Source organism: Silurus aristotelis, assembly GCF_946808225.1.
Source record: "Silurus aristotelis genome assembly, chromosome: 20".
Classification (NCBI taxonomy): Eukaryota; Metazoa; Chordata; class Actinopteri; order Siluriformes; family Siluridae; genus Silurus; species Silurus aristotelis.
The window spans coordinates 12,800,654-12,822,813 of NC_139593.1; the positions used below are offsets into that span (position 1 = coordinate 12,800,654).

Sequence of the window (22,160 nt, forward strand, 5' to 3'; positions counted from 1 at the left end):
CACATAAGATAGAAATATAGTGGCAGTGTAGTGTTTCACCAAATTTCTTTAAACAAAGTTTACTTTTTTCTACTATGAATTTTTGAAGAACAAATTTATTACTACCACATTTTTCAAATCTTGCTCTTGTTTTCTTTTCATATAGAAAAGCTCTGACTTTGTAGTCTAGCCTAGTGTATTTTCATATTTGTAGTTTGGGTTTTTTATGTACTGTAAGATTTATACTCATTTACTTTATTTACTTATGGACTAAAGAGTAAAAACCATAACAGAACATAGCTCATAACTTTGTGCCTTGGAAGGCATTTAGCTGATGTTTTTCTACTGTGATTGATGTCAATGTTAATGCCAAAGCTAAAAATGTTTGGTGTTTACCACTTTAATGTACTGCTTTAAACTTTGAAACTGATTTTGGATGAAAGTGTGCGTTGAACGAATATGCAGAAATGGTTTTCCATATAAAAGTGAAAAATAAAGTTTTCTTTAAAGAACAACAACAAAAACAAGCATATGAGAGTTTTTTGTTATTAATTAAAGCTCCTTGTTTGGTTATTTTGACAGATCAAAAAATTATATAAATGTTTATACATTTATTTAATTTTATAGATTTAATTCTATTTTAAATGTATTAAATTTATTAATTTATAGAAATTAATAGAAATTAATGTTTAATTATATAAATTTTTCATTGGGAGGAATAAAGTCTAAATCTATTTATCTAGGAGAAATATATATATATATATATATATATATATATATATATATATATATATATATATATAGAGAGAGAGAGAGAGAGAGAGAGAGAGAGAGAGAGAGAGAGAGAGCAGAAAACAGACCTGAACACAGGCATTAACATTCGCAACAAATGATTTAATTAGCAGCCCATGAATACATTATACATTACAAAACATTTTTACACATGAAAAGGCTCTCGATAAAAATAAACGTAATGAGACAGGAGGATTTGGATGCATAGAATGGGGAAACTGTCATCCCTAAAGAAAGTTCATTTAAATTACTGTATTAATAATAATAAAAATCTATATACGGGTAAGGAGTGTGTCCAAAAGAATGTGTAAAAGCATTTTGAAAAATAATGTCGAAGGATTGTAAAATTGTAAAAGCTCCCAAAATATTCAACTTAAATCTTTTCACATCAGCCTGAGAATGATAACAACAAACCTTCTAGATTTCCTTCCAAGTCAAAGTTTCTTTATTTACCTGCCTGAAAGGATCACCTCATCCTAGTAAGCTAGTTGGCAACTTTCTAGATGTTCTAGCTAATAACTCTAAATAAGTTTGTAGAGAACACACATCATGCTTGTTTATTAATCGCTACAGAAAACAAGCACGAGCTCAATCCTGTTCGAAAGTGATGCTTAAATCTCAATATCGCTTTTTTTTTTAATTTAAAAAAAAACCCCCTCTTCAACTGAAATCATAACTAAATAATGAATTAATTCAGAATCGTAGCTGTTTCTGTTGAAGTATAACTCCCAAATGACATCGGTAGCATCATGATAAAGCTAATAAAAGAAGCTCGCTATAATTTATCAAAATGTAAAATGTATGTAGCTACAAAAATATCCTTGAAACTGACTATTAACAGCAAAGAGTTACAAAAATGATGCACTCATTTTAAATCAAAGACAAAATAAAACAAAAATTTAATAAAAAATTCTGATGTTTCCAGTGTTAAATTGTCAAACAAACAAAAAAATCCATATTGCATATTCTTCTTCAAATGTGTTTTTCATACCACTGTGATACAATAGCTTTAATTGTGCGTCATTTTGATCTGAACTGTGTAGAAAACAGTACAGCTAACACTTGGGATAGACAGAAAATTAAACACAACAAAAAAAACCCAAATACACTTGCAGTCATGTGCGGCAGACAAATCAAATCTGCTGCAGACGCTAGTTCCTTCATTTCAACACTGCATTTTGTTAATGTGTTTTAGAAATTCATGTTTTAACCAACTTGCTGTGTTCTTTAAAAACTTTGTGTAAATCTCTCTTTTCTAGGTACAATTCTAAGCCCTAACTAGAATTAAATATTATACAATATTCTTGGCATGAGTCTTAGCTAAGCACAAAAATAAAACCATACAGAAGCTGCCTGATTAGTAAATTGTGAATCTCCATGTATGAATACATCAGTCTTCTCAGTGAAATAGTAGGTACAAAACCCTGTTTTATATGAAGTCTTCTGCATTTAACCCTGAATTATCTCAACCAAGAGAAAGTTGGCAGCCAAATCACAAATATGTAGGTGCATATACTAAAAATGTGTAGTTTGTAGTTGTTTAATGCCTTAATATAAGAGTCGTACTTGAGTGATATATACATATTGGAGTTTAAATACTGTAGGAAAGTGTTTGTGTGTGTGTGTGTGTGTGTGTGTGTGTGTTTGTGTGTGTGTGTGTGTGTTTGTGTTAAAACCCAGTGGAGTGAACAGTGGGGACGGGGTAGAACTTGGAAATTCGGCTCTGGTTGGATGGATTAAGGCACTCGGACTCTCCGGTCATCTTGAAGAAGATTTCCTGCTCTTGAAGCTTTCGAGCAAACTCTTCCTCTAGTGTCTACACACACACACACACACACACACACAAATACATGACTTTAATGAAGAAAGGTGGTAGCTCAGTGGTTAAAGCCCTGGACTTTGGATCGGTAGGTCACAAGTTCAAATCCCGCTGCCACTGCTGGGTCCTTTGGTGAGGCCCTTAATTCTGCCCTGCTCAATTGTAAGTCACATTATGGATAAGGGCATCTGCCAAATGCCATAAATGTTAACATGTTTATAAATCATTAATGCATCACATTTTTCTGGATCTATATATTTAGCAATTAAATAATAATAAAATGAAGAAAGCACAAAGTAGTACGTTTGGAAAAAAGAAAATTCCCCAAATAGCGGGCCACTCAAGAGCTACATTTTCTCAATGTAGTGTATGTTTCTTAAAAATCTACAAAGCTAAAAAAAAAAAAAGAGTAATGCTCGCTTAAACAACAAGCATCTTTTTAATATATTGAAAGCACACATGCATATCTGGCCCTGTTTAATGCAAATATTGTATTCCTACTGTACATGCCCCAATATACTGTGCTTTGCATAAATATTCCCCCACATTTTGTAGAGTTCATGTCTGGAAAACATTCATCGTATTTTTTATTTTTTTTGCTAAATTTGCTAAATGCTGCTGAATGTTCAATACTTGTCAGATTAAAGATCGTTGGTGTCATCATCAAAAACATTTTTCAATTCTTGCCACCGATTATCAATCTCATGAACGTCTAAGATTTGACAGGACCATTCTAACACATTTGCTTCTTGAAAACTTTTGCCCCAGACACAAGTCTCTGACTCAAGTCAGATTGGAAAAGGTTTTCTTCTAGGATACTACAGCATTAGGCTCCACCCTACTTGCTCTCAATCTTGTCCCTGTTTGTTGCTAATGAAAAAACATCCTCCTAACATGATGCTACCACCACCACCATGCTTCACTGGAGAGATAATGTTCTCAGGGTGATGAGCAAATGTGTATATTTGCAAAAAAATGTACATATCCACTTTGTGCCAACTTTGACCAAAACAAAAGAGCCTTTTATCAAACATACTCACTGAGTCTGCAACAATGGATTTCTTCTCATCGGTCTTTCAAAAAAGCCTTGCTTAGTAAGTTATCTGGGATATGAGTGTAATGTGAACATGTAATTTCCCACATTTGAGATTTGGGTCTTTCCAGCTTCTTGTTTACTTGGACACTGATGTTTGTGGACAGTCTTTTCTAGTCCGAGTTAGAGGCCTATATTTTATTGGGCCATTAAATGAGATGTTTTTGGGATGTTTGTAACTAAACCATGTCTGATGCTGCTGTAATGTTTGTCTTGGATTTGTTTTGATATCTCTTTGGTCATCATGATGCTGCAAACTTTGCACCCTTTCACAAACAGGCGTATTTATATTGAGACCACATGCACACAGGTGAACTGTATTCAGCTATTTTTCTCTAATAGCAGCTGTTTGCACCGAAGCTAATTTAGGAGTTTTCACAGTAATCGAGTGAATATTTTTTTTATATCCTATATAAGCAAATGACACCTTTTTTCTGGGCCGCAGTTTCTCTCTCCAGTCCTTCAGCTCGGCGCTGTGCTCCTCATCCAGCTCCTTTAGCTTCTGTGTCTCATGTTCTATGAGCAGATGGCACTTCTCATTCTAATCAATGGACAAATCAGTGTAAGATAATGCATGACTTGTAACAGGATGCTCAAGTGTGTGTGTGTGTGTGTGTGTGTGTGTGTGTATATACCTGTAACTGCTGTAGCTCTCTAACATTGGCATCACACTGCAACTGCAAGTCTCTCATCTGGTTCTCATGTTTCTGATGCTGATGGAGTCTCTCATTCTTCTGCCTCTTTTCCTCCTGTGCTGCAAACTATACCACCCACAGACCCCCCCCCAACACACACACACACACACACACACACACACACACACACACACACACACACAAACATTAGGTATACTTGACATTTTTTGGATTCCTTCACAATGAATTTCTGGCTGGATTCGATCCTTGACCTGTTTAATCTTCTCCCGCTCCTGGTCGGGGGTGAGGCCAGGGGAGGAGATACGCAGACTCTTTTTAAACATGGCCATGCGTGTCTTGGCATCACTGCGCTGGATCTTGGGAAGCCTGGTCCTCTCCTGGGTCTGTTTTGTCTTCATTTCCTCCACAAGTCGCTGATTATATCGGTGCATCTGCTCCATTTCCTTTAGGGAAAATACAATGCAAATACAAAACTGTTGAGCGTTTTAATAGAATATATTCAGATGATCAGCTTAATGTTAATGTCACAAGCCAATTCTTCTTGACTGGGGTATTAACGTGTGCAATGCTCAAATTATTTAATTATAATCATATTTATCTGTACATAAATAAATAAAGAATTACATTTACACATGTATATATGTATGTATGTATGTATTTAAAAAATCTAAATAGGGTATGTAGTAAAAAAATTCACAGTTTACTAAAGGTGAACTGTACAGTGTGTATCTTTTATAAATACTTCCTAATATTAATGGACTTATGGATATGTGGTTCCTGCTGAATTCAATGATTATGACAATATATAAACTCGATTGCTCTTGAACCGGCAGAATAAGTGTGAAAAATAATGAGGATTCCAATACTAAGGGAAAATATTCAAGCTTATACTTACCATGCATTTAAATCAGTAACCTCATTATACACTGTGGATGGGTTAATACTTAATTTCAGAAATATGAACTAAAAGGAAATATAATCCTGTACTAATTATATACTAAAATGTACATGAAAAGCTGCTCAAACTGTACTTCATTCTCTCAAAGTTAATCACTGATTTAAAAGGTGCAGTCAGACCTTCTCATGTCTTTTGAGTAGCTGGTGCCTCTGCATAAAATACTGGTCCTTAAGTTGCTGCTTATATAGTTGGTGTTTCTCCAGTAGATGGCGCTCTTCTAGCTCCCACATTGCTGCCTCCCGTGCTGTAGACAAATCAGAAGAGTAGACCTCAGAGTTGTATACTAGGGCATTTTCTTTTACCTGTTATTTTGCTTTCACAAGATCACATGACTGCCTCACACAACTGCACTGCACTGTACTGCACTGCACTCACGATAGTACATTCATCAGAACAAAAGTAGCAATGTGTGAATGCCACATGACAGCCATTAAGCGCTTTATACGGTTTAGAAAACAATGAGCCTTACCTCGAAGCAGCTGCTGTTTGTGGTTGAGGCAATCTCTTTCCACGGTGGTCAGCTCACTCTTATGCTGCTGAATAATCTTCTTCAGAGTGCCATCCAGTCCCTGCTGCTGTTTCTGTAAGAACTCCTGCTCCTTGGAAACAGAAATAGGATATCAGTTAGCAGTTTTATCTTCATTCAACATTTAATGTACATTCAAATTCATAACACTACAAAAAAAAGGCAATTGTAGTCCCTGACATCTTTTTCCTAATCTGTCTATTAACCTAACAGGAGGTGGCAGTTCAGTGGTTAAGACTCTTGATTACTACTGAGAAGGTCAGAGTTCAAGCCCCATTTTGCCAAGCTGCTACCCTTGGACTCTTGAGCAAGGTCCTTACCCCTCTGTGCACCAGGGGCGCTGTATCATGGCTGACCCTGTGCTCTGCTTCCTAAAATTGCTGAGATATGCGAAGAAAGAATTTCACTGGTCTGTAAGGTACATATAAATATGATGTAAATAATAGAAATAATAAAATAACGATATGAATTTAATATGTATTCACCATATATATATAAAGCATGTAATGTTTCACATTCTTACTTGTGATTAATCGCAACTTAATTGCACATTGTTATCCATTCTAAATGTACATTAAATTGATACTTTTCAAGTTTTAATACTTTAATCAACATGGGCATAAACAGATATGGATGCTTTATGCAAATGTATGTTTAAAATAAAAGCATACTCAGCATAGAGCATGAAGACAAAATATATTTAGAAATGTTTTAATTATGGTGTTGTAAAAACATGAATCTTCAGTACACCAAACGGAACTTTTGCTATGTTTCCACACGGACGGTTTAAATTGCCGGAAGTGTGCATCGTGGTGGATTTTTGTGATTGATTTGAGACTTGGTGCATCAGTAAAACAAATGATCAGTAATGAAAAATAATGTTTCACCTGAGATTTTTTTTTTTTTTAGATCTGAGCAAAAAAAGGACATAGTGAATAAATGTATGTTGTTTATCTTTTTTTTTTTTTTTTTATAGTTTAAATAAAAATGGTCAAACAGAAATGCATGAATCACGCTTTAATAATATTAGAGCTGTTAAAATGAATTTGTGTTAATGCGTTATTAACCGGTATATATATATCTCAATCACAATAAAAAAAAAAATTCCTACATTACTAATAAAAATGTTTTAAATAACTACAAAATTCTACAAAAAATATTTCTGCATTCAGTGGCTCGAACCTGAGACGGTGTTGTTGTGCCACTACTCCACTATGACTACAATATTTTCTCACATGCACAATTTCAACAAGAACATTTTGGCTTCTTTTTTCATTGTTTCTTTTGTATTTATGAATAACATATACAGTGGAACCTCGATACTCGTGAAACTGACACTCGTGACCTCAATAGTTTGTGACATTTCATTTGGAACTGGACTAAGAGTAAGCCGCGAGTGGCTCGAAAGTTCGGAGTAACATTTTAAAACTGAGTATTTGTTCTAATAAATTACATAAAAAAAATTAGATTTTTGAAAAATTATTTTATTATTGTACTAATAAAGGTGTGGCTAACCAGTCAGAGACCGAGAGCCACATTTTTGACTGTGTTACTGCAAAGAGCCACATCATACACATGGGCACACATGAACATCACCCATCCCTTCCTCTTACACACACACACACACACACACACACACACACACACACACACACACACACACACACACACCTCTGCTCAGCCAGATTTATTGTAAATGTCACACACCAACATAATGACAGAAATTGACAGTTCTAAGACCACAGGACAGTCATTTTCAACAATGAACATTGTGTGCACTGTCTCACACACACAAACTCTGTTTAACCAAGTCCACAAACAAAAATATAATAATTTACAATAGCGTTTTTCTTTTACTATGCATGTTACTTAGTGGGACTTTTGGCATTCTTTGCCTTAAACAATCCCCTTCAAATCTGCCTCGTATTCCGTTGTTGTCACTCGAAGCAATTCTTTCACGTGTGTGTCAGTCAGAACAGATCGATGCTTTGATTTCACGTGTTTGTGTTTTTTTTATGTGCGTGTTCACTTCGCTTGAGGTCAATACGGGATTTTCGTCAAAAGCGCATGCGCGTGAGATGAATATACCGCAGGGGTGGGCAATTAATTTTTACAAGGGGCCACATGAGAAACCTGAATTGTGTCAGAGGGCCACACCAACGATAATATTTTAGGGACGCACCGAAATGAAAATTCAATTCAAATGGCAATGAAATCCATACTTTCTTGTGTTATGCCTTTTGCCTTGGCACCATCACTGGAAAACTTTCCTGCCTTTTCAAAAACGTCCTCTACAGACGGAGTGCGCATGCTTGGATTGACTTTACTTTTCTGCGCCGGGTTCTTCTCATATTTAGAAGGCAATCGGGATGTTTGGATTTCAGGTGATAAATTAAACCCGACTTGGAGAAACTCTTTGCAGATACACCCCCTCTTGAAATTTCAGCATTGCATGTTTTGCACATCGCTCTCTGCACACCGCAGACATGTTGCTCTTATCCAGATAACCGTGTGCTGCTGCGCTTTTTTATTGCGTCGTTACAATTGTGTTTCTGCCGTGTTGTTTCGGTGATTTAGGTATTTCCGAAAATTCTCAGTGCATCCCTGTAATTTATGATTGGCCTCATGCCAAGGTCTGATATACCGCAAAGTTTCCCAGTAGGGGCAAGCTCATTTACGTCTTAAAAATACCGTATTGAACTTAAGCAAAGCGAACACGCACAAACTTCGAAAGGAACGTAAGAGCCTCATGCGGCTCGCGAGCCGCGGGTTGGCCACCCCTGTACTAATAATTTAAAGTAGTTAATAAAACATTTATGACAAGTAATTCACAATTTCTTTTGAGTTTACAGTACAGTACAATTCTAATGTAAAAAAATAATTTAATTTAATAATTTAATTGAAAAAGAAACCATCAAAAGGAGAGAGTCGCAACCTCGCCATTTTTTGTTACTCGCGAGGGGTCAAAGAGCGTGACCCCCTCCAGTATCGAGGCTGCACTGTATATATAAAATAATTCTGGTAAATAAAAAAAGTAAACACAAAGTCTAGCCTTTAATCAGCATCACTTCAATAATTAGATAAAGATAATATACAGTATATGGTGATTTGAAGTGTTAAAATAGATTAGACTAAAAAGGAACTGGTCTCAGATCAATGTTTCACAGCACACGGGTAACACTTACGTCCTGCATTGGGCCGGAGAACAGCGTGCAGGAGGAGAGCTGAAACGACTGTATCATTACATGAGCCACACTCTGTGGAGTTAGAATAAAGCTCTCGATACACAAACACACCAAAGTTCACAGCAAACAGCTGCACCCAAATGCCAAAAATGCCTGGCCATGCACATTTCTGACAGGAAAGCGTGAGTCAAACACTATTTTTGCAACAGGTTGGAAAAAAGCTCGAAAAAAGATGACAGTGATTCAGAATAATGGCCGTAAGATGAAAAAAAGTGCTATGCTCCACAAAAACCTGGAGAGTTAAAACCCTTGACAGTCACACGAGGGAAAACAAACAAGAGTCATGACCCTGTGTTACCTCATCGCGCGGAGTTTGGATCAATTCCTCCCTAATTCGTGTCATGACTGGTTTTCTCACGTGTGTAAGTCTCTTGATCTTGAAAGCAATCCAAATATGTGCAAGTGTAACAAGGGGGAGAAATAAAATTGAAAAAATTGTGCAATGATCGTGAATAGCAGATCCAAACTAAATGAGGATGTAAAATAAAGGGGAATTTGGACAATATTTTTACAAAAATATAATCATGAATGATTAATGGAGGACTTTATTAATTAAAAATAGCACAACAAAATCTTGTAAACAGTTTATACTCAGGTTTCCCACTTGGATACTGTGGACTGACAGAATTATGGACATTACACTACATTTCCAGAAGCCACAGAATCTAAATGAAGTATGTAATGTCTTTGTATATAAACTCAATTCACTGCATGCCTTGTCTTTCATATGTTGTCTATCGATGATTGTTGACTTCCGCATTTGGTTCCCGCACACGTTACTTACGCTCATGCTTATTTTTCCTACAGGTTTTTTGATATTTAGCTTCACTTGTTTCTGCGTTTTTCCTTATTGTCACCTAGACTTATGTCTTGTGCTTTTCCCTGCTCATAATCATTTGTTAATTTTATTATCCAGTGTCATTCAGCAGAGAATGGTTTCCTTTCTTCTTTGCTCATCTGAGGTCTACATCTGTATTTTTCCAATGCTGCTTTGTGACAGTGTCTACTGTTAAATGCACCATTGAATACATCATTAATATGAACTGAAATAACCAACACCAATTTAACACCTATCGTGTTTTAGTTACTTTAGCACCCTGTGACCAAAAGTATGCAGACACCTGACCATTGCACTCATATGCCGGCTTTTCTAATACCTCTGTCCACAAGTGTCTAAACTATTACTCTATTCAATAACTACTTGAACAACACTGCTGTGAAAAGTTCCATAAAGACATAATTTGCCAAGGATGGAGTTGTAGAACTTGAGTCTGAATTTAATCCACATGAGTGTATTACAAAATCTGGTGAAGACTTCCCATCATGATGTCCATGATATTTGAATAGGAGGAGTAAAATGTTTTTATGAGAGTGATGGCTAAGTGTTCTCATAGTGTACAAATATAATTTTTAGCACCTTAATATCAGATTTTGACTGAAATAAGTATAAAAATCTGTCTGCTTTAATTTCATCTTATCGATATATTTCCCTGAGTCTGTCAGGTTAATGCGGCTTGTACCTCTTTCTTGCGGTTCTTCAACATGTTCTGGAACTTTGACAGCTCCTTGTCCTGTTCTCCTTTGATCCTCTTGGCCTCGTCACAGAGGTGGCTGGTGTGCTCTTGCTCAAGTCGCTCGATAGTATGCTTCTGCTGCCGCTCCATGCTCTCCACCTCGGTGTCGTACTGACGCTTTTTGGTCTGAGAGATGAGGAAACCGAATGGCAGAGGCTTCAGAAAATGACAGTATATTATGTAAGGTTACATTACAGTCCAGTTCAGTTCTTGATCCTGATCAGACACTGCTGATTAACAGCACAGGTATCACATGCAGTTTAAATTCAATGTTAATATGAATGCACGTGTAATAAATGATTGTTTCTATGGTAACATGTTTTTCCATTTCCTGAGGAGCGGTGAACTTCAAATGGTGTTTGACTGCAGTGAGATTATGATTTGATCCTGAATCAACCCGGGGAATAAAACATAGTGTGTGCACTTCTAATGTCAGTGTAATTTTTAAGTTGAAAATGTTTGTGCTACTTTTCTGTACTACAATACAAACACTGACCATGGTCTCATGCTCGAAACGTTTCGAGATCTGCTCCCTCTGCTGCTGTAGTTTGTTGCTGAGCTGCTGTTGGGCTCTCTGCTCCTCTTTCTGCAACAGCCTTAGCTCTCTTAGCTCTTGACGTCTGTCCAACACACACACACACACAAACAGTGTAAGGGATGAAAGACAATGCAGTTTTGCACAACTTTGTGTGAAATAATGTGTGAAATTTGCCTTGAATCAGCACCAAAAGGACATCCTAGTCTGCCTAACAGGATATGCCCCAACACAGACAGGAAGTACCGGTTGACTGAAGCCTACATCCTGCCTTTTCTTTCCTAAAGCCATTCAAACATCAGCACTTTATTGTTGTGTTGGATGTGCACCCTTCAAAATATTTTCATTTCTATGCCATAAAGTATTTGATACACTTGATTTCATGTACAGGATATAATTGATATGTTCAGTTATATTATTAAACTTATTAATAAAATATAGATTTGTGCCCAAGTCCTTTGAGGTTGTTGCAGGTCTTGATATTACTGTCTCTCCCTTATCTCACTGCACTTTCCAGATGTTTTCTGATAGGGTGAGGAGGCCTGGGGTGCAGTCAATGTAACCAAAAGTTGTTCAAAAGGGATGAGGTTAGAGCTCTATAGTAGGCTACTCAAGATCTTCCAATCCAACTAATGTAAACCATATCATTATCAGGGGTATTGTCATGCTGGAACAGATTTGGGTCCCCTAGTTCAAGAGAAGGGAACATTTAATGCTACCACATGCAAAGAAATCCCATGCAATTGTGTGCCTTCAGCTTTGTGGTCTAAATTTCTATTAAGTACCACATATGGCTGAGAAATTCAGATCTCCCAATACTTTGTCTATACATATACGTATATAACACACAGTTAGGGTTTTGGAGGTGAGCACATCAGCTTATGCATAGAACTCTATGCTCTATGCTTATGCATGAATCCCAGCTGTATACAGAAGCTACTCTGTCGTCTGCCGGATTGACAGTTTAAGTGGTAACTCAGGGTTAAGGTTCATAATCAGCGAAATTACCTTGTACTGTGTAAATGTCTTTTTGATTTGTTGATTTTACAATAATAATTAAATTCAAATATACAATTTAAAAAGCGAATCAGCTGGATTTGCCAGGTGTCACAATGTTACCACTTCCAGACTCGAACTCAATTTCCCATCAGACACTGCGGCCTTTAAACATGACCACCCTACACTCCCAAAAGTCACTTACACATTCCCAATTACCCCCATTCTGATCAATCCCACCTGTTTCCAATTACGTACGCCTCATAGACGCAGCTTAAAATGACTCTCATTCGTTAAACTCACTGCAAAATAATACGTTCAGTTTACTTTTTTTCTCTTCACTGTTTCCTAGACCATGGGTCTGTGTTTTGTTTATGAATTTTTTATCTCGTTCGTTTTATCGTTGTTTTGCCCAATTTATGTTGTTTGCTGATCGACTGCCCAACGCTTGTTTTACATTTACGATATATGAATTACGATTTGGATTTGTCTGCCAGGTATTTAATAAACCCCATCTTACTGCATCCGCCTTCTTCCACATTACCTGACACACAATTCCAAAAGATTATAAAATATGTTAAACAAAATATACATTTGCATTTTGCATATGCTAATCCCAGTTAAATCATATATTTTCTTTTATAGAAGAGAGCTAGATACTAAAGTGTACACCCTACTTTTTGCAGGGGAAAAAAAAGATTGCTAGTTTACTCTGACAAATAATCAATCAATCAATCATTTATTTTTTCAGCAGAGCCTGTACTGTTTTTTCAAAATACCAACAAGCTTTAAGTTCATTTACTCCATAATGACCATTCAGCTTTTCAACAGCAATAGCAGATCTTTTTAAGGTAGATTATTTTTAATAAATCTTTCATTTCTAAAGCTGGTGAATCCTAAATTATTCTCTGAGCTCATTTACTCTAAAAACACTGAAATAAAGCAGATCTGCTGACAGCGTTCACCTTAGGAATCTCATCTCCTCGTTTATAGTGTCATTATCCGTCACAATCTTGGACGTCGTCACGCTAACTTCGACGCCGTCCACAATAAACTTGCGAGTTTTTTTCAGGGTTTTCTTCTGCCGCTTCTTTTCCTGTTGAAACATGAAAATGCCAAAAATGCAATTTTTAACAACCATTACACCAGAATAAACAATATATATATATATATATATATATATATATATATATATATATATATATATATATATTCAACACTCCTTTAATTAGAATTCGTACCTGTACAGAAGCTGATTCTGCCTCTTTTGATTTGCTTATGAAGCTCGAGATGGACAAATTGAGGTCGATGTTGCTTTTATCTGCTGTTGACCCACTGCCCGACACTTTCTTTTGAAATCTGGGCTTCACAGGACTCTCAGTCTCTGGAGACGATTTCTCATCTTCTTCTTTCACAGGAGAAGTCGGAGGTATAGTTTTCTCCTGGGGCTCTGCAGAAGGTCCCTCAACTTGTTTAATGGAATTCTCTGGTGCGAGCTGGATTATAGGCACATTATCAACAGCTTTGTCCACCATATTATTTACATTTTTCATTTCCCCAAGTGACCCCAGTATATTTACAGGAGATGAAGGTACTTCTGGTTTGATTCCTACCACATTCTTCTGATTTTCTTGTTCCTGAGGTTTCACATTGGAAACTAATTCCTTAGTGGATGGTTCTGGTAAGTTTGAGATGTGGTTCAGCTCCAGGGTAGAAATGTCAGGATCGACTGTCTGGTCATTCTTAAGATTTATATGGGAGCTCTTGGGAACACCAAACTCCTCATTTTTTTCGGGAACTGCTTCCAAGGTAGAAGGTGACTGAGAAAGTTTCTCATCCTCAGAGCTTCCAATACTGATGTCAGATGAAGCACGTTTGTGTCCAGGTAACAGCTACATGAACGAAAGTGTAAAGCATTTTACCACTGATAATAAAATCTGCTACCAACATCATAATTATCCATACACACAAGCTAGTGTATATATATATATATATATATATATATATATATATATATATATATATATATATATATATATATATATATATACAATTATAATTTATCTCAAAGCTGTTACAAAGCTGACTGAAAAGCTATTAGGATTCAAACTACAAAGATTTATATCTAGATCTAAGAAAATAATCTGGATGTAAAGATTATTTGCTAAAGGTTTTTTACAAGTCTCTTACCAGCTGTCCCTCATGATCCTCCTCCTCCTCATCCTCCTTTGACTCCTCGATCTCCTCCGTGACTTCAGCTTTGGCTTCTGCGATAAGTTCTCGTAGTGGTTTGTTATCGGTAACGCTGCTCACAAATGGGTGCTGTTCACAAAAACACAACCTGTGCATTACTACCTGTAAAGTCAATTCAAATACAGTAAATGTACTGTAGCTCACCATACAGGTGTCCAACAGAGATTATGTCAGTGGAATGGGTGTAAGAAAGGATTCCTATTCAGTTGTATTTCCACGCTTCACCACTACAGGCAGACATACAGTTTACCAAGCAATAACAAGCTACCCATGACATCACAGTGCACCGTCCTCCATCAAAAGTATAAAAGGCCAGAACACCGAGCAGCAGTCGTCACTGACCAGTGGCCATTAGACATCATGCAATCTGTCACTAAGCGCTAACCATTTAGTAGTGGCCTTTCGGCATGCATTCTGCATTAGAATCAATAGGTAGCTTGTCATTGCTTGGTAAACTGTATGTCTGCCTCTAGTGGTGAAGCGTGGAAAAACAACTGAATAGGAATCCTTTTTTACAATGGGGGAGACCATTTTAAAGATGTGGTCAAATTTCTTTGGTAGTTCATAGAGTCTGTGGTGCCATATATAGTAGCAGGATTGAAGAATGAAATTCACACATCACAAAGCCACCACCATACTGAAAAGTGTGGATTAGCCTCTTTTCTACAGTTTTTTACCATCGAAACTGGTTTAATTCAAATGACTTCGATATTTTGCTCTTTCTGTTTAAACTTTACAACCACTCAGCTGCAATGTAGTGTATGAGTGTCTACACGTCAATCACGTCATCTAACCTCTTTAAACTCTGGTTATTTGTTCCACCAGGTGTCTGATACTTTGAGAATATAATCTTTTTAATCTTTTAGAGATTAGTGTTTGATTAACAATAGTACAATAGCATCTTACAGGTCAGTGGAATGTGATTCGAAACATCCTTTGTTCTTATGATTTTATGACTGGTATTTGGGTCCACACATTATATCACATTACACAGTAGAAGAATAATGCAGCTCACCTGGAGGAGTTGTGCTGCAGTCCATCTGTTATCTAGATTCTTATCCAGAGCACGTCTTAGAAAGTCACTGAACTCTGGAGACCTGGGAAACACATTTGGAAAAGATTGATTTACTATTTTTTTTAAAACAATATTGCAATAAGCACTGTATGATGTTGATGAATGCTCTGATGCTGAAATATAAGCTTCATTCTTACAAACAAGGAATTGCTTTACCAAAACAATAGCTGCTTCCCTAAATTCCCTACAGCAATGTACAGTCAGTGCTTCATCTTCACAGGTTTGATTATTTGTGAGATTTTCATCAATAATTAAAAAAAAAACTTTTTGTAGTTTTGTATTTCATAAAATATATGTATTAATAATACTGTATTGCATTACATAGTGTATGTGTAGAATTTTGTTTGTGAGCCTACAATGTTCATTCTTTCTAAAGCATGTGTGTGCTAAATATGGGGCCTAGCGATATTTACTGTTTTTCCACATCTTCAAGAGACCTGGAGGGCGAGAGTAATTTGCTTTGGGAAATGAATTTGGACAATATTGCTTTATCCTTACTGCTGATGTTTTTGTTATTCTAAATGAGCAATGTTACTACACAGACTTTATTAGCTTATATTAAGTTCTTCTGTTAAATCTGGTTCAAGAAGACCTAATATATACAGTATTGTGCAGAAGTCTTATGCCAACATTAGATTTCTTGTTTCAGCAATAGTTTAATGAGCATACATAATTATTTTTCAGTCTCTTTCCTAGAACACAACCAGGATTACAGGACATTTATATGCAGTATAAAAAAAAACAGCTTTTATAGGCTGAATTGGCAAGTATTTAGTGTGAGGTCTCGTTACTGTTCGGTAATAGCAGGAACCTGGCTCTCGTAAACCTTAACGAAATAGAGCCATAATTAATGCCTTTGCTGACACCTGTGTTTGTCCTACTATTTTATAGCAAAATGACTGCTGTAAAAAAGGTCTCATACACCAGGATTGTGCGAGACATGCATGAGTTTTCCATACACATGTTGTATGACTTCATGATTCGTCAGAAGCTTACTAATAAGATTCAGTTTCATTCACATCATTTTATAAAAGATGGCGAATATCACAGCATTTTAAAGACATACTGTATATACAGCTTTTAAAACAGTTCTGTATATAGATACTTATCTTAGAATACATTACGTCCGTTTAAACCTTTTTAAATTAATACAAGCAGTCAAACAGGCTGTTAACTACAAACACCCAATTTGGAGATAATAAATTTCCACGGCTGGATGTTTCCATTTGTTCCCTTTGTTAATATTTGCAGGATAAGCTCACTGTCTCTCATTTCCTCTCACCACTTGGAAGGCTGCATAAGTGTGGGCGGGTCGGCCTTGGCGATTTTCAACAGCACTCTCATGGGGTTCATCTCATGATTTGGCGGCTCGATCTGAGCCATCTCAATCAGGGTAACACCGAGGGACCAGATATCTGCCTTGTAGTCATATGGCCGGTCCTTTGAAGTCTCACACATCACCACCTCTGGCGCCATCCTGAGTACGTGTTTGGGTGTATGACAAAATTCCAGAATGATATAAAAAAAGAAAAAAAAAAGGAATGGAAACAGTTTAATAATACTGTACAGATTGAAATGTTATGTTTATAACACGTTATTTATTTCATGGTTTACCAGTATGGGGTTCCAATGAAGGAGTCTCGTCTCTGAAGTGTTTTAGTGTTTTTGGCTGAAACCCCAAAATCCGCTGGGGAGAGAAAAAAACAAACAGTTTTTTAGGTATATGTTCCAGAGACAGAGAAAATCTAGCCTATTGAGAAACTAACAAAGAAATAAAAAATCTATAAAGAAAATCTAACAAATTGAATACTCCTACAAATCTAATGCAGCACAATACTGCTGGACACTATGTCAACAACCCTAAAAAATGGCTTGAGAGTATTTCCTTTTGAAACCAGAAATCCAAGAAAACTGGACACCAGAGGTGCCCAAACTTTTTCCTATGAAGGAACAAAAATCAAACTTGATTGAGGCTCATGGGCCGAATATAAATAGTACATTATATCAAACATTATATTAAAATTAAAGTTGCCATGGTTCCTAATATTTATGATTTACTAGTATAATAATATTAATAAATTAAATATATATAAAAATATATATTACTAGTAAACATTAATTAGTAATATGATTAACTAATGCAGTTTTTTAAGTTCTAGTTTATTAAACTTTAGAGAACAATAAAAAACAATCCAATTTATTAGAGTTCAATGCCTATAATGGAACTGGTCTTTATTTAAAAAAAAAAAAAAAAAATGTTTTCCCGACTTTTTCCTTCTTCTTTATGGCAGTACCAGTGCGAAAAAATTTATTCGTATTCCACCAGCAAACACACACTAAACAGGATAACGCACAGTCAAAAACACATGCACAAAACCATGTTTCCTGCTAACAAGCTGCTTATATTAACATGACCCACCCCTAAGAGCAAGACACATTAACTGAACATTAAATTTGAAAAAAACAACACAAGGGGAGGACATTAAGGGAGGACTAGTCATTAAGATATGGTATCAAAATAGTGTCTATAACACCAATTTAAGACAATTTCACTTGGATTTTAAAAGTATCATCGAATCTCACTCATGCTTCAGATTATACCTTGTTTTACTACCATACAAAAACAATCACAAGCAGCAAAAGCATCTACATTTTCATTGTTTAAACCTCTTGATGGCTTCCTAACATTGATCTTCTCTCTCTATCTCTGTGGCTGTTTGGACGTTGCATCACAGCTCAGAGTGACTCACTCATTACAATACAGTTCCAGAAAACAGCATGTGTGTTTACCCAGTAATACCACTGAAAGGTGCTTGTGCCTAAAAGATAGCAGTCAGTATAATTTTGGCTTGTTGATGGAAGATATAAAAACTGAGAAGACTTGATGTTATGATTTACTACAGACGAACAATATAGAACAGACACAATAGCTAGGAGATTTGTCTAGGAGCTAATCAATGTATGAATTTAAATGCAGTTCAGTTCAACAAATTGATAAAATAAAAACATGCTTTAATGAAAATGATTTAACTCAAGGAAGCTAATTAGACCACAGAGCAGCTAGAGAGAATGTTTTTCCCTTACTGGTGTGCTTGACCCCAATCCCCCCCTTTCCACACACACACACAGATACACACCAAGTTTGACTTGGCCATCAAGTGTGAGCAGGATGTTTCCAGCCTTCAGGTCTCGGTGGATGACTTTGTTCTCATGAAGGTAGAGCAGCGCATCTAGAGTCTGCTTGCATATTACCCTGATCTGCGGCTCAGTCAGCGGCCTCTCCAGCTCTACACACACAGATACACACACACACACATACTGTACATGCGTACATGTTTATATAAAAAAAAAAAAATTAAAATCTTAAGACAGCCACATTTTCCAAACAACACGTCTTTGTGGAAGGAAAAATCAACAACAAACACATGGATCGGAGTAGACTTAAAAAACAACTTGCACATTATTAGCACCACTAAAAGCCCAGTTAAGTTTTTGTCAGGAAATTTGGGCCATGCTGACATTACGCCATTAAACGGAAAAAAGATTTATGGATGAATGAACTAGAAAAAACATGTAATGAATACACATTTATAAAATCAGATTCGCAAACATGCAAGCTAGCTCGCGTTCACAAACAGCGACACACACATTCATTACATCATTGGGTTTTTACAAATCATGATTCACAAATGCGGAACACAATGCATAAATACGTGTCAATTTCTGTTTTCGCATTTATGAATTCATTAATGAAGCTGGGACTGATTTGTGTATGTCTACACTGTGCGACATTATTGACAGACTGTAATTCACAAATTATATGCTTAATGCTTTGCACACTTTCATCATTCCAAGATGACGACATAATCAGACGTTTGGTTCTTTAGTCGGGAGGATACAAATGCAAATAAAGTCCTTCTCAAATCACTTTTCTACCTTAGAAACTGTACCAGATTTACACTGTATGGATTAAAGTTTGTAAACACCACATCATAAAATTTATATGTGCTTTTTGGAAATCCAATTGCGCAATTCGTCCGCATTTGCTTATAACAACTTCCACTCCTGGAAGATGTTCCACTAGATTTTAGAGTGTGGTACATAAATGTATGGTGAGAAAGCCTTCAATTTCCATTTCATCCCAAAGCTATTTAAGAGTCTTGTAGTCAGAGCTCTATAACAGGCCACTCAAGATCTTCTACTCCAACCCATGTAAAGCATACCTTCATAGAGCTGACCTTGTGCACAGAGGCACTGTAATGCTGGAAGAGGTTTGGGTCTCCTAGTTCAAATAAAATGGAAATTTCTAGCTATAGCATCCAAAAAAACTGCACACAGAAAAAGAGCCAGGAGCGAAATTCACTTTCTGTCCTCCTATTCTAGAAATAAGATTTCAAACGTTGTTTTTTAGTCCCTATCTAATTTTTCATTAGCATTTCTAAAGACTAGAACCTTTAATGTAGGTCGTTTAAAAAATGTTTTTTTTGGAAAATTAGTTATCTAATATAGTTAAATATATATGTGTATCATATTAGATAGGTCAAACATACATTGCTGGAGTTTATTTCATATGATGAACTTGATCCTTGACTATCCATGACAGTATTGCTGTATTTTTCAAGTGAGAACATTATGAATGGATGAGATTAATAATAATGTGAGTTTAAGGGAAGGGGCAGATTTTTCAAAAGGCATCAGATAACACCAGAAATAACACAAAACATGTACACAATTGTGTTGATTGGTTCATGTGCCATTTCTATGCGGCCGCATTTCATTTGTACATTTCCAAATCGGTGCACAGAACTTCTCTGTGAACACATCTCTTTACAATAAGCTTTTAAACCAAAGTAGACTGACTCACTGTGACCGGTTGTTCTAATCCGGCTCAACTCGCAGCATGAACAATAGCCTTTTATCTGTATACTTTAACAACCAAACAACCTCACACATATTTAACATTTCAATCAAAAGCTTCTGGACAATCCACAAACATAACTAGATGCTAAATGCCTGGTTAATTAATGAAATTGCTAAACATTTTCTTCCCTCCCCCAGTGTGTGTGTGTGTGTGTGTGTGTGTGTGTGTGTGTGTGTGTGTGTGTGTGTGTGTGTGTGTGTGTGTGCGTGTGTGTGTGTGTGTGTGTGTGCGTGTGTGTGTGTGTGTGTGTGTGTGTGTGTGTGTGTCTTTTACTCACCCAGCATCACTGCATCCACAGCACCTCCGGCACAAAACTCAATCAGAATCTGCAGAAAAAACATCATATTACATCACTTGACCTCACTCTAGTTACAGTATCACATACACTAATTACACATAAATACTGTATACTGAAACAGACACTGGGATTTTTCCATCTATAATTTGTCTGGTACAGTCACAAGGTTCTAAATTTAACAGTAAATGCGTATGATTCTCAGGATCCTACACATAAAAAGTATTGGGACACCTGACTTTTTTCAGATATATGTGGTTTTCCTCAGAGTATGTGTGTGGTGTAAGGGTTCTCCCAATGTGTGTCTGTAGAAATGGACAACTCTCTTCATAAAAAGATGATGTGCAGGAGAATGGAATTTCCAATTGCATCAATTATTTAAATATGGTATTTTTCTTGTGTACATTCAAAAACAAGTACTTCTGCATTTTTGTTAATATTCAAGTAGTGTATTTTTACTTTTACTCAATAGAGGAATTACATATTTTAATGAAATAATACACATTTATCTATAGCTCACTTCAGCAGAAAATGATTGCAAATGGCAAACTCTCTTATTCATTGGTCTGAAATAAAACAACAAACATGAAGCAAATATAATTTTTTTTAAAGTTTATTCATTATTGTGGTTTTTTTTTTGTCAGTTGATTGGACCATATTGCATTTCTGCAGCATGATTTCTGAGCTCTGATCTTTGAGTCACAAACATAGCTCATCCAAAAGCATACTGCCTACAAACCAAAATACATGCTGTGGTTGGTTCACTTGCATTTTTCTGTCGAATCAGTTTTTTACTACCAAACACTGAAAATAAGACCACTTTTAGATCAAGTTGATGTCAAGTCTATTATTTGGTTTACACTTTGTGTACAATTACACAAACCCAGAAAAAAAAAAAAAAAAAAAAACTCAGTTCAGTTCAACCCATTCATCTGATTTGATTATAGGTGAGTCACACTACAGTCTTACTTCTTACTTGGTTCATTTGAAATCAGACCGAGTCTTACATCACTCAGAAAAATCGAGGGCTGGTTGTTTTTTACAAACCAGAATGTGATTGTAGTGTTCTCATTTGCACAAACAAACTCATGAAAATTACACCAGAGCTTTTGTATAAACTAAGCACCACATACACATGGACAAAAGGATTCATATGTGCTTTTTGAACATCCTGTTCCACATTTAGTCCCCTTTTACTGTTATAAAAAAACCTCCACTCTTCTGGGAAAATGTTCCACTAGATTTTAGAGTGTGCATGTAGAGATTTTGCTTTTTCAGCCATAAGGGCATTAGTAAAATCAGGTACTATTATAGGTGTAGTTGAGGAGGTCTGGGTTGCAGTCCGCATTCCAATTCCTCCCAAAGGTGTTCAATAGAGTTGAAGTCAGAGCTCTATAGCAGGCCATTTAAGATCTTTCACTCAATATTATGCTGGAATGGGTT

The 22,160-nt window shown here is 36.2% G+C and overlaps 1 protein-coding gene across 1 annotated transcript in view; it reads right to left on the reverse strand.

Annotated features, from left to right (window-relative positions):
• Positions 1-852: 852 nt before the first annotated feature.
• Positions 853-22,160, reverse strand: part of slkb (STE20-like kinase b) — a 32,030-nt gene continuing 10,722 nt past the window's right edge. The window contains exons 3-18 of the mRNA XM_083522164.1: positions 20,700-20,748; positions 18,639-18,788; positions 17,116-17,188; positions 16,784-16,978; positions 15,442-15,523; positions 14,364-14,495; positions 13,415-14,065; positions 13,139-13,269; positions 11,139-11,262; positions 10,589-10,768; positions 5,767-5,896; positions 5,417-5,541; positions 4,591-4,782; positions 4,319-4,444; positions 4,111-4,224; positions 853-2,587 (exon numbers count right to left, since the gene is read on the reverse strand). Coding sequence (XP_083378290.1) covers positions 2,441-2,587; positions 4,111-4,224; positions 4,319-4,444; positions 4,591-4,782; positions 5,417-5,541; positions 5,767-5,896; positions 10,589-10,768; positions 11,139-11,262; positions 13,139-13,269; positions 13,415-14,065; positions 14,364-14,495; positions 15,442-15,523; positions 16,784-16,978; positions 17,116-17,188; positions 18,639-18,788; positions 20,700-20,748 — 2,601 coding nt within the window. The 3' untranslated portion in view covers positions 853-2,440. The remainder of the gene's footprint in view (positions 2,588-4,110; positions 4,225-4,318; positions 4,445-4,590; positions 4,783-5,416; positions 5,542-5,766; positions 5,897-10,588; positions 10,769-11,138; positions 11,263-13,138; positions 13,270-13,414; positions 14,066-14,363; positions 14,496-15,441; positions 15,524-16,783; positions 16,979-17,115; positions 17,189-18,638; positions 18,789-20,699; positions 20,749-22,160) is intronic.